This window comes from Scyliorhinus canicula, chromosome 19 (genome assembly GCF_902713615.1).
Source record: "Scyliorhinus canicula chromosome 19, sScyCan1.1, whole genome shotgun sequence".
NCBI classification, from domain to species: Eukaryota; Metazoa; Chordata; class Chondrichthyes; order Carcharhiniformes; family Scyliorhinidae; genus Scyliorhinus; species Scyliorhinus canicula.
In genome coordinates, this window is record NC_052164.1 from 92,588,081 (window position 1) to 92,600,322 (window position 12,242).

Below are 12,242 nucleotides of genomic sequence, written 5' to 3' on the forward strand. Positions count from 1 at the left end.
CACTTCAACTGACATCCTCAACAAAACTTCAACCCAACCTTCGAAGGAAGAGGCTGATTAATCCCCAAAGATGTGCTTGTTAGGTGAATTGGACATTCTGAATTCTCCCTCAGTGTCCCCAAACAGGCGCCTTAGTGAGGCGACTAAGGGATTTTCACATTAACTTCACTGCTGGGTTAATGCAAGTCTACTTGTGACACTGGTAAAGATTATTATTATTAGTTGTAAAGATTGGAAAATGTCCTTCATTCAGTCAATGTCACTCAAATTAATACTGACCGGCGTGGGAAGCATGCAGACAGGGGAAGCGTCGGGGCCTGACGGGTTCCCGGTGCAATTTTACAAGTAATTTTCAGATTTGCTGGGCCCGCTGCTGGTGAGGACCCTGAATGAGGCCAGGGAGGGGGGCAGGGAGGGGGGAGGGGGGGGGGGGGGGGGGGGGGGGGGCTCTGCCCCGACGATGTCCAGGGCAATTATCTCTTTGCTCCTGAAGCGGGACAAGGACCCCCTTCAGTGTGGGTCTTATAGGCCGATCTCGATCCTTAACGTAGATGTCAAGTTGTTGGCAAAGATACTGTCCAGGAGGGTGGAGGATGTGGTCCCGACGGTGATTCATGAGGACCAAACGGGGTTTGTAAAGGGGAGACAATTAAATGCCAACGTGCGGAGTCTCCTGAATGTTATGATGATGGCGCCGGTGGCTGGGGAGTCAGAAATAGTGGCGTCATGCGGAGAAAGCTTTTGATAGGGTGGAGTGGAGTTACCTGTGGGAGGTGTTGCGGAGGTTTGGGTTTGGTGAGGGGTTTATTAGCTGGGTGAGGTTGCTGTACAGCTCCCCGGTAGCGAGTGTGGTGACGAATGGGAGGAGGTCAGAGGACTTTCGGCTTTCCAGAGGGACGAGGCAGGGGTGCCCCTTGTCTCCCCTGCTCTTCGCGTTAGCAATTGAGCCCCTGGCCATGGCGCTGAGGGACTCGAAGAGTTGGAGGGGGATTGTGTGTGGGGGGGGGGGGGGGGGGGGGGGGGGAGCACTGGTTGTCGCTGTATGCAGTTGATCTGCTGCTGTATGTCGCGGACCCGGCTGAGGGGATGCCAGTGGTGCTGAGGATACTTGAGGAGTTTGGGGACTTTTCGGGATATAAGCTCAATATGGGGAAAAGCGAGCTGTTTGTCCTGCACCCGGGGGGTCAGGAGAGGGAGATAGGGGAACTCCCGTTGAGGAGGGCTGAGAGGAGCTTCAGGTATGTTGGGGTCCACATGGCTAGGTCCTGGGGGGCTATGCATAGGCTTAACTTTTCGCGGCTGGTGGGGCAGATGGAGGAGGAGTTCAGGAGGTGGGAGGAGTTCAGGAGGTGGGATGCGCTGCCGCTCTCGTTGGCGGGCAGGGTCCAGTCGGAAATGACGGTGCTCCCGGGGTTTTTGTTTGTTTTCCAGTGCCTCCCCATATTGATCCCGAAGGCTTTTTTCAGAAGGGTGAATAAGTCGATTCTGGGGTTTGTGTGGGCGCGGAAGGCCCCAAGAGAAAGGAAGGCATTTTTGGAGCGAAGAAGGGAGGTAGGGGGCTTGGCGCTGCCCAACCTGTGTGGATATTATTGGGCGGCGAACGTGGCGATGATTCGCAGGTGGGTGACGGAAGGGGAGGGTGACGCATGGAAGAGACTGGAGGTCGCGTCCTGTGCGGGTACGAGTCTGGAGGCTTTGGTGACGGCCCCACTTCCACTCCCCCCCCCCGGCAAAGTACTCCATGAGTCCAGTGGTGGTTGCGTCCCTAAAATCTGGGGACAGTGGAGGCGGCATAGGGGGGACGTGAAGGCCTCAGTTTGGGCCCCGATACGGGGCAATCACCGTTTTGCGCCAGGGAGAACAGGTGGGGGATTTGGGAGTTGGCAAAGGTCAGGCATCAGACAGTTTGGGGACCTCTTCTTGGATGGGAAGTTCGTGACTCTGGATGAGCTGGTGGGGAAGTGGAACCTCCCTCCTGGGAACGCTTTTAGGTATATGCAGGTCAGGGACGTTGTTAAGAGGCAGGTGGAGGAGTTTCCGCGGCTGCCGCCAAGGGGGGTGCAGGACAGGGTGCTTTCGGGGACGTGGGTCGGGGAAGGGAAGATCTCGGCTATCTACCAACTGATGCAGGAGGAGGAGGAGGCCTCAGTAGATGAGCTCAAAGCAAAATGGGAGGAAGAGCTAGGGGAAGAGATTGAGGATGGGACGTGGTCGGATGCCCTGGAGAGGGTGAATTCTTCCTCCTCTTGTGCACGGCTCAGCCTAATTCAGCTGAAGGTGCTGCACAGGGCTCACATGACTGGGGCAAGGATGAGCCAATTTTTCTGAGGGGAAGATAGGTGTGAGAGGTGTTCGGGTGGCCCGGCAAACCACACCCATATGTTTTAGAACATAAGAACATAAGAACTAGGAGCAGGAGTAGGCCATCTGGCCCCTCGAGCCTGCTCCGCCATTCAATTAGATCATGGTTGATCTTTTGTGGACTCAGCTCCACTTTCCAGCCCGAACACCATAACCCTTAATCCCTTTATTCTTCAAAAAACTATCTATCTTTACCTTAAAAACATGTAATGAAGGAGCCTCAACTGCTTCACTGGGCAAGGAATTCCATAGATTCACAACCCTTTGGGTGAAGAAGTTCCTCCTAAACTCAGTCCTAAATCTACTTCCCCTTATTTTGAGGCTATGTCCGGCTCTGGAGGGGTTTTGGGAGGGGGTGGCGGGGATTTTGTCGGAAGTGGTTGGGTCTAGGGTCAGGCCGGGCTGGGGCTCGTGATCTTTGGAGTAGCTTCGGAGCCGGGAGTGCAGGAGGCCGGCATTCTGGCCTTTGCGTCTCTAGTAGCCCGGCGTAGGATTCTGTTACAGTGGAGGGATACGCGGCCCCCGAGTTCGGAGACCTGGGTCAACGACATGGCTGGGTTCATCAACTTGGAGAGGATGAAATTTGCCCTGAGGGGGTCGGTACAGGGGTTCTTTAAGCGGTGGCAGCCCTTTCTCGATTTCCTGGCGAATGGGTAGAGAGTGGTTGGTCTCGGCAGAAACCGGGGGGGGGGAGGATGCAGGGGGGTGGGTTTGGGGATGGTTGGGGGGTTTGTTTTTGCGGTGGTGGGTTTGTTATGTTATTTTCTTCTTTCTTGTATTGCTATTTGTTATTATTTATTTTGGGGGGGGAAGAGTTCTTTTCTTGTTTTGGTGTGGAAACACGCCTTGTTTGTTTTAAATTGCGGGGAGAACATTTGTTATTGTTATTGTTATTAAAAAACTTGAATAAAAACTATTTTTTAAAAAAATTAATACTGACCAATTTATCTGGTAAAACATAACAGCAAATGTTGGGACTTATTTCAATCAACCTTCAAAAAGAAAATGCTGCATCTGTGCTACAGCCAAAACTGCGCGGAGTCTGCACGTTCTCCCCGTGTCTGCGTGGGTTTCCTCCGGGGGCTCCGGTTTCCTCCCACAAGTCCCGAAAGACGTGCTTGTTAGGTGAATTGGACAATCTGAATTCTCCCTCCGTGTGTGTACCCGAGCGGGCGCCGGGATGTGGCGACGAGGGACTTTCCGCGGTAAATGCATTGCAGCGTTAATGTAAGTCGACTTGTGACAATGATAAAGATTATTATTGTAGTGTTTACCTCTAACCGCCGCATGTTGTGTGAGCCACTTTACTGCTGACTGCAATTAAACTACAAAAAGCTATTTTCAGAGCTGGCGTTTTTGCCTGATTATCATCATTTCAGCGAGAAGTGGGAGAAAGCAGCAGCCACCATCCTCCCTCCCTCAGCTAACCGGCCTACCGGGCAGCTCTGACTGCCACCGTCTCTCTGTCTCTCTGTCTCTCTCTGGAAATAAATTCAAAAAAGTCGGCCACTCACGTTAAACATCCCCGCAACGTTTCACCATTTTCACCCGCCAGCCGCGGAATGTGTTATCATTGGCGGCTTCTGTCTGGGAAGAGATAAAAGCGGAATTGATTCTCGCTGGCCTGCAGCCCCTCCCCCCCACCCTGCGTGCCCGCTGCCATGGCGACCCGAGGGGGCGGGGCGGGAGGGAGCCGCCGTGCAGATGCTCGCTGCGCACGCGCGGCGCCCAGCGCCCCGTCCGATCTGCGCACGCGTGCCTTCCCTTCCCCCCCCCCCCCTCCCTCCCTCTCCCCGACACCCCTCCCCCACCCTCTCCTCTCCTTCCCTACCCCCTCCCTCCCCTCCTATCCCTTCCCCTCCCAGCCCCCTCCCCTCCCCCCCTCTCCCACGACACCCTCCCCCTCCATCCCTCTCCCCCACCCTCTCCTTCCCTACCCCCTCCCCTCTCCCCACCCCCTCCCTCCCCTCTCCCCTACACACCTCCCTCTCCTCTCCTACCCCTTCCCCTCTCCCATCCCCTACCCCCACCCCTCAATAATGTTGCTTCTCCACATCAGAATTTTGATAGTGAGTGACTGGGTTGAGGAGGGGAGATATCGGCCAGGCATGGACAAGATAGCTACTGTTGGCGTGCAGGAGTTACGTCAAGCTTTACAGCATCAATATATCTCCCATGTTGAGATTCTCTGCCCACAAAACTTGCATGCAATCCCTCCCTGGCATACAGTCTGTGTTGCCTGCAGGATGCAGTAGTGGATGGTGAGCCATGCCCACTAGAGGTGCTTGGCAGTCGCATTGACACCTCTTTACTTCTAAACCGCTGTGCAAAGCACCTCGAGAATTGGCACTACTGAATTTGGAGTCCTTTACAAGTGCAGCAGGGTATATACCAAGTCCTCAGTTTAAGTCACCCACTTAATTTTGTTTCATTTTAAAGTTGTTTAATCACCACACCTCGGGCGAGGGGCAAGGTTGAGAAGGCTTCATGCATAATCTCAGCCGCTATAGGAAACGAACCCATGCAGTTGGCGTCACTCTGCGTCACAAATCAGCCGCGCAGCCAACTGAGCAACCGACCTAAAAGGAACACCAAGCATTAAATGGATTTTAGTTATGTGGAATGAATGAGAAGAACATGGGTGTTTGTAGAGCACAACATGATCACATCACAGCCACGTCTGCAGTGAGGATCTGTGTGCTGAGGAACTCAACTCTTAGTTGTTGAGCTGTAGTCTGAGCTGCTGGTGCTGCAGTATGTTAGGGTGGTTTGTTCCTGTTTGGAAACAGGGTTCAGGTTTCTCCTCATAGCCTGGGGAAGAACTTTGAGTGATGGAGGGCAAACCTTGCCAGGGCCCACATGTTAACCATTTACACTTACACATGCAGGGATGGACAAGGTTCAGCTGAGGGTTTGCGATGCTTGAACTCGCAACACTGAGATGTATGCATTTTAATCTCTAGAGTGCTCATTAATTTTCTGCATTATGTTTCAGCCACCTCGCCATCGGCTGCAAAGCCTTCATCACAGTCAAGTTTGTTGGGACCAAGAATAGGCTTTGTGTCACTGCCTACCATCTTGTACATAGCGGCCATGTCCTGGATCCACAATGTTTACACGTGTATGCCATAAGGCAGCAACTGAACGAGGATCGAAGGAAGAGGGTTGAAGAGTTGGTCAAGCTGCAGACCGGGAACAAGCAGCTGAAGATTCAATAAGACTAACGCTGCGTGACATCAGAAATCTAAAGAACCAGCTCAAAGCACAGGGCGACAGCATGGATTCAGTCTGTGAGACTCTGGTTTTCCATAATAAGGTCCTCTGTAAGGAATGCTCCTATTCAAGGTTCCTCCAGAGAGCCTCTTTCAAGCATGTTGCAGAGGCATCAGCTAATCTCCAGTCCATCCAGGATTTGCCAGCCAAACTGTGAACCTGATACATCTGCATTTTCACCTGAGGAAGGAGCAGTGCTCCGAAAGCTAGTGTTTGAAACAAACAAGTTGGACTTTAACCTGGTGTTGTAAGACTCCTTACTGTGTTCATTGGACCTCACAGCTATCAAAAGGAAAACATATGTTTCAGATAAATGATCATTTAAGTAAGAATAGTCAAACATACGTCTCTAACATTTTGTATTTCTCCGATGTAGGTACTGAATGAATATTGTGCCCTTTATGACGTCCTCCCTCTGTGGCTCTGGTTCCATGTTTTCTGCTGTAGTGTGCCTCCACAGCTGGACTGAAAGATAAGGTCAAGCACCGAGTGCATCTGGGTTAGCTTTACCACCACAGAGCTCTCCCTGACCACCACCCTCAATGGTGTGGCCCTGGTTCCACTTTGCCTGCCATTTGGTTTATAGCGTGCCTTTCACAACCTCTCAAAAGTGCACCTCCAGGCTACTGTGAAGTAGCTTTGTAGTTAGTGTTGTTATGTACAGAATTCTGGCAGCTAATTTTGACTTGGCAAGATTCACAAACGGAACCAGACACAGGGATTGGGGGCAAAATTGGATCTTTGGGTGTGTCGCCCTGTGAGTTTCCAAAATGGAGTTTGCGGCACATACACACGCTTCTGAAGTGGCCGATAGCTGGATGTCCTATTGGTGGGGGGGGGGGGGGGGGGGGTGAGTAGCACGCCAGGAAAGGCAGATCATGACATTAACCAGTGAGTAACAATGATCTGACGATTTTAGAGCACCAAGCTTCAACCTGCATCCTCTCTTCTTGACTTTGCACAGCTGAACACGAGCTAAACAGCATAAAGGGCATCGCTCCCTCCAGCCCCACATTCCTCTTGCCTCCACCACTACTTAGTGTGATCAAAAACTACTTGCAGCTTAATTGCTGCCTTATTCCTTCTGGCTGTTGCTGCAATTCAACTGGTTTTGAGTCCTTTCTATCATTGGTTTGAATTATCAGATTGTGTAATGACACTGCTTTGATTGTTTGCAGTACAGGCCTGTGAACTGTGAAGCCTTAATTCAAAATCCATGAGTGCAGGATGATGTCTGGAAGTGGATACTATCACAAATCTAGAACACAGAAAAGGAACGAGGGACTTGCAAGAGAAATCGAGACAGGAAAACGCGCCAGGGCATTGCTTCAAGTTGGCAACAAGAACACTGAAGAAAATGCAACTAATGTCATGGCAAACTTTTGTCTAAAGTTTCAATCTATTTCTAGTGCTTTGGCAATCAAAGATGAAAGTGGTACAAATACGGAAAAGGATGAAACAAAGTTGGAAGGGATGGTACTGGTTCCAATCCTCCACAGTTTCTTTATACAAGTATGTTTTCTAATGCTCTAATCTAACAAAATCCTCAATAACAGTCTGATCAAGACCCTTCAGACTCTATAGTGGGCAATAATTTCCATTATCTATTTTCCAAGTGAAACGACTAAATGGTGAAGTTGTGAAATGAGGCAGACTGGTTTCTCGACTTCATAAAGGTGCATTGTTTTGTTTCCCTATTTGCTGCAAAGGTAACTCAAATAGCCAGTAGCTCTTCCTTAGGAACTTTTGGGTTTGGTAAGATCCCCCATGGAGACAACCCTATAATTAGATTAGAGCACATATCAGAAAGTGTTATTTCGAATGGGACCAGTTGGAAACGCACTTGGCAGGCAAATCTGACATTGATACAAACGAGAGAGTACTTTCAGGGCGAGTCAAACAGAATAGGCGATGTTAATAATAAGTTTTTGAGCCTAATGTGAACCTTTATCTCGTCAAAATCTGGTTCTTCATGAACATGTAACTTAAGGTGAACGAAGCTCAGAAATTTTCTCTTTTTTTCGTTTTTATAAATTTAGAGTACCCAATTATTTTTTTCCAATTCAGTGGCAATTTAGCGTGGCCAATCCACCTATATAGCACATCTTTGGGTTGTGGGGACGCAGACACGGGGAGAATGTGCAAACTCCACACCGACAGTGACCCAGGGCCGGGATTCGAACCCAGGTCTTCAGCGCCATAGGCAGCAATGCTAACCACTGTGCCACCATGCTGCCCTAAAGAAGAAACTCAGAAATAAGGAAAGTTCAGATATTTAAAATACTGACAAAGTGAATTTATTCATCTCTCTACCATGAAGTTCAAGTCTTTCATCGTGATGACCACACCAGAGGTCTCAGATGAAGCAAAGTCTTAAGATAATTAGCCAGTGTTTCTGACAAGTGCAAATTCAAGAACTCTTTTATTCATTTGTTGATGACAATGGGGAGAATTGCAAGGAAAGTTTGGCTATGGTATTAAAATTTCAAAGTAACAATGATATTCGTTTGAAGACTAGTGATCAGGGCTACCAGAGCACCAGTAGAATCTTTGGTCCTTGCTACAACATTTCTTAGTAATCTCCGGAGGAAAAATCATCCTTTACATCTTCTCCCCTTGTGGCTGCCATTCTCTAAATTTGTGTGGCGTTGATTCTACTTGTTGCAAAGAGGTAATGACTTTTTGGAATGGTGCAAACATTCTACATTCTCTAATCCTTCAGGCCAAAAGGTGGGCAATTCTCAAGAGCCATATTGATGCATCTCTGAGTTTATCAAGGATTTGATGGACCGTCGGAGTACACAGTTCCCAGCACTTTTGCCTGTCATTGGCCAGCTATTCACGTTACCCTCCAAAGAAATCTATAAACTGAAGAGTTTGGCAGCCTGGGCCAAGGTGGAGCTGATTAGTGCTGTCAGTTATGTATCAGTGTTCCAGAATGTTCGGAAAACAAGGAGTTTTAGGAGAATTTTATTTGTGTTGGTAAACGTTAGAAATAAGGTACAGTTTTAGGTGGGTTTAATTTAATGTTTCTGTGCCTGGAAGGGTAAAACCTAGTTAAATTCCTGCTGGAAAATGGTGTGTGTATGTGAGAACGCTGGTTAAGTTCCATCTAGGTATTGATTGGGTTAGAGAGGGCTACGGTGTGAAGAATAAATATAAGTCGGTGCTCAATAGCAGGAGGCCACTTCCAGAGGAAAGGGATTTCCTTTGTTCTTAGTTTTAACTGGAAGCTAGAGCACTTGGAACTAGATCACTGAGGAGAGAACAGGGGCGGTATTCTCCCCGACCAGGTGGGGAGGGGGGTCCCAGCGTAGTGGAGTGGCGCCAACCACTCCATCGTCGGGCCTCCCCAAAGGTGCGGAATTCGCCGCGCCGGAGGGGTTGGCGCCCCATTGAACGGCGTGAGCGGCCTTTGTCTCCCCGCTGGTCGCCGCGAACGGCTGGCCGAAAGGCCTTCGCCGGCCGGCGTGAGGCCACGCATACGCCAGAGCGTCAGCAGCCGCTGACGTCATCCCGGCACATGCACGGTAGGGGGGGGGTCTCTTTCGCCTCCGCCATGGTGGAGGCCGTGGCAGCGGCGGAAGAAAAAGAGTGCCCCCACGGCACTGGCCCACCTGCCAATCAGTGGGCCCCGATCGCGGACCAGGCCAGCGTGGGGGCACCCCCAGGGTCCGATCGCCCCACGCTCCCCCCCAGGACCCGCTCGCGCAGCCTGCTTCCGCCGCCATCAGAGGTGGTTTAAACCACGTCGGCGGGAGAGGCCTGACAGCGGCGGGACTTCAGCCCATCACCGGCCGGAGAATCGCCGCGAGGGGCCCGCCGACCGGCGCGGTGTGATTCCCGCCCCCACCGATTCCCGGGTGGCGGAGAATTATGGTCACGGCGGGGGCGGGATTTACAAGGCCCCGGGTGATTCCCCGACCCTGCGGGGGGTCGGAGAATTCCGCCACAGTTCTCAACTCTGCCAGGAGAAGCTGGACAGGACAATGGAGTTGCAAAGAAGCAGGCTTCCTATACAACACAATACAGTGCAGATAACCAGAGAATTGGGACTGAAAGAGTGTCTAAGAAGTCTGGAGATAAGTGAACAGAGACCAAGGTATTTTTCAGAAGAATTCTGAGTTAAAGAGACAGTCGCAGGAACTAAGGGGGACAGCAGACTTCAGAGGTAGATTAAACATTTTACGTCATTTTAATACCATTTGGGAATCGAGAGTTAAAGCAATTGTGAGCAATCAAGGCAAATAAATTCTAACAGGGCTGGTTTGAAACACGACTGGATTCATTGTTAAAAGTGGAGCAGAAGTTTTGTTTAAAAGTGTCATTTGTAAAACTCGGACTAGATTTCAGAATGCAAACTGCCACCTAAAAGCATTATTAAGGCAGAAGATTTTTAAAAGTGAATTTTTGGGAGTGGAATTGGAAACAGTTGTGACAATCATCTGGGGTGATCCTGAGGAGAAAATCACAAACACTAACTTGGGTTCAAAGCAGAGTGTGTATTTGACCGCAGTCATCTTGTGTGCTTAAACGGGACTTTGTGTTAATCAGACCATTGTAGTTTAAGATGCATTTTGTTATCCAGGTTAATCCTTAAATCTGTGTATTTGTTAAGATAAAGAAGAAGAAAAGGAATATTGTACAATAATCAAACTTTATGTTTAAATGCATTTTCCTTGTTAAAATTAATTGGCGATCCTGTCCACTTTTTTTTGGAAAGCAAATGTGACAGTTTCTGAACCAGGGTTCCATTCTGGGATCTTCCCGTCCAGTTGTAACATCGACTGTCTTAATGGCAGCTGTCCGTTTTAAAGTTTTGAATACAACAGGCAGATGGTGGCATAGTTGTATTGTCACTGGACTAGTAATCCAGAGGTCCAGGTTAATGCTCTGAGAACCCGGGTTCAAATCCCACCAGTTGATGAAATTCTAATCCAATAAAAGTCTGGAATTGAAAGTCTAATGATGACTATGGAATCATGTTGTTTGTTGCAACGACCCGACTGTTGTTTGCACAAGTTGCCATTGCCAATGCAGGAACACTCCAGTGTTTCCTTTCTTAACTGTGAACAATTGAGCAGCTCCATCTTTCATGCTGGCAGCTGCCTGACCTGTTGCTGGCAGTGACGTATCACTTGAACGCACATTAAAAGTGGATGCTAACATTGCTCTGTGTATCCATTGTGTTGGCATCAAATGCAGTCTGGAAGCGAAGATGTCCGACTGAGGTGGAGCGAGCAGAGAAATATTATACATAGCTTATGATATTGTTCATGTTCAGGTCACATCAGCTGAAGAATAGATCACCTGATCTGATGTACCCAGGCATTTGAAGACAAAACATTGCGCCTTTAACAGGACATCCCAATGGGTTTGTGGGATGTGGCGGGTGTTACCTCTTTCCCTTTTGTTGTTTGGGTGTTCTTTTGTTTTTTTTCCCCTTTGTTTGTAGTTGCTTTTGAAGTTGGGTGGGTACTGTTCTTGGGGTGTTACCGCGGTTGTTATGTTAATAGAGTTGAGATGTTTATATCTTGTAAAAATTTCAATAAAAATTATTTTTTTTTAAAAAACAGGACATCCCAAAGTGCATTATAATAATCTTCATTAGTGTCACAAGTAGGCTTACATTAATACTACAATGAAGTTATTGTGGAAAATCCCGTAGTCGCTATGCACTCCGGCGCCTGTTCTGATACACTGAGGGAGAATTCAGAATGTCCAATTCACCTCACAAGCACATTTTTCAGGACTTATGGGAGGAAACCAGAGCACCCGGAAGAAACCCATGCAGACACAGGGAGAACGTGCAGACTCCGCACAGACAGTGACACAGCGCCGGGACCTGGGTCCCCCAGCGCTGTGAAGCAACAGTGCTAATCACTGTACTATCATGCCGCCCATCAATGGAGTACTACGGAAGTATAATCACTTGTAATGTTGGAAATGCAACAGCCATTTTACACACAGCAAGATCCTACAGCCAACAATGTGATAATGACCTGATAATCTGTTCTTTATGATGTTGATTGAGGATAAATATTGGCCAGGACACAATAGGGATTGTCCCTGCTTTTCTTCAAATAGTGCCAAGGAATGTTTTGTATTCATCTGAGAGGACAGAAGACACCTCTGACAGAAATATTCCATCTGAATTGGAGTGCCCACCTTGATTTTCAGTTCTGGAGTGGAACTTGAACCCTCAACTTCCTGACTTAGTTTTTCATGAAAGGTTGCTTTTAAGTGTGCGGTTTATATATTCACAGTAGGAATAAAGAGTCTAAATGAGGTAGAGGAGCAAGGAGTACAGATTCGCAGACGATTGAAAATTGTAACAAGGCCATAATAATGGAAACCACTGGAATTAATTTTATTTGCAAGTCAAGTTGGAGTGTGGCTTGAAGTGATGGTGTTCCTTGTCCGAGGTAGTAAAGGTCACAAGTTTGGAAGGTGCTTTCACTCATGATCGTTTGCACACACACACATGCACTCTCATTTATTCTTTTTTCTCTCACACGCACACACATTCACTCATTGACTTCCTCACTCACCCAATCTTGCATGGCTTGGAGACTGAAATGTTGAGGAGAGGTTTGGGTCTTTCTCCC

The 12,242-nt window shown here is 48.7% G+C and overlaps 1 protein-coding gene and 1 long non-coding RNA gene across 3 annotated transcripts in view; one reads left to right on the forward strand and one right to left on the reverse strand.

Annotated features, from left to right (window-relative positions):
- Positions 1-4,011, reverse strand: part of LOC119953854 (dixin-like) — a 160,979-nt gene extending 156,968 nt beyond the window's left edge. Inside the window, exon 1 of one of the 2 annotated variants that reach the window (XM_038778430.1) lies at positions 3,876-4,011. Coding sequence is in view for 1 of the 2 variants with exons in the window: in XM_038778431.1 (XP_038634359.1) it covers positions 3,876-3,884 (9 nt within the window). In the remaining variant the exon portion in view is untranslated. The remainder of the gene's footprint in view (positions 1-3,875) is intronic. The other variant, XM_038778431.1, reaches the window with a different exon arrangement.
- A 320-nt stretch (positions 4,012-4,331) lies between these two features.
- LOC119953856 lies at positions 4,332-9,126 on the forward strand. Its single transcript, XR_005458125.1, has 3 exons — positions 4,332-4,430; positions 5,357-5,959; positions 6,813-9,126. It is a non-coding gene; the product is annotated as an uncharacterized LOC119953856 (long non-coding RNA).
- Positions 9,127-12,242: the final 3,116 nt, after the last annotated feature.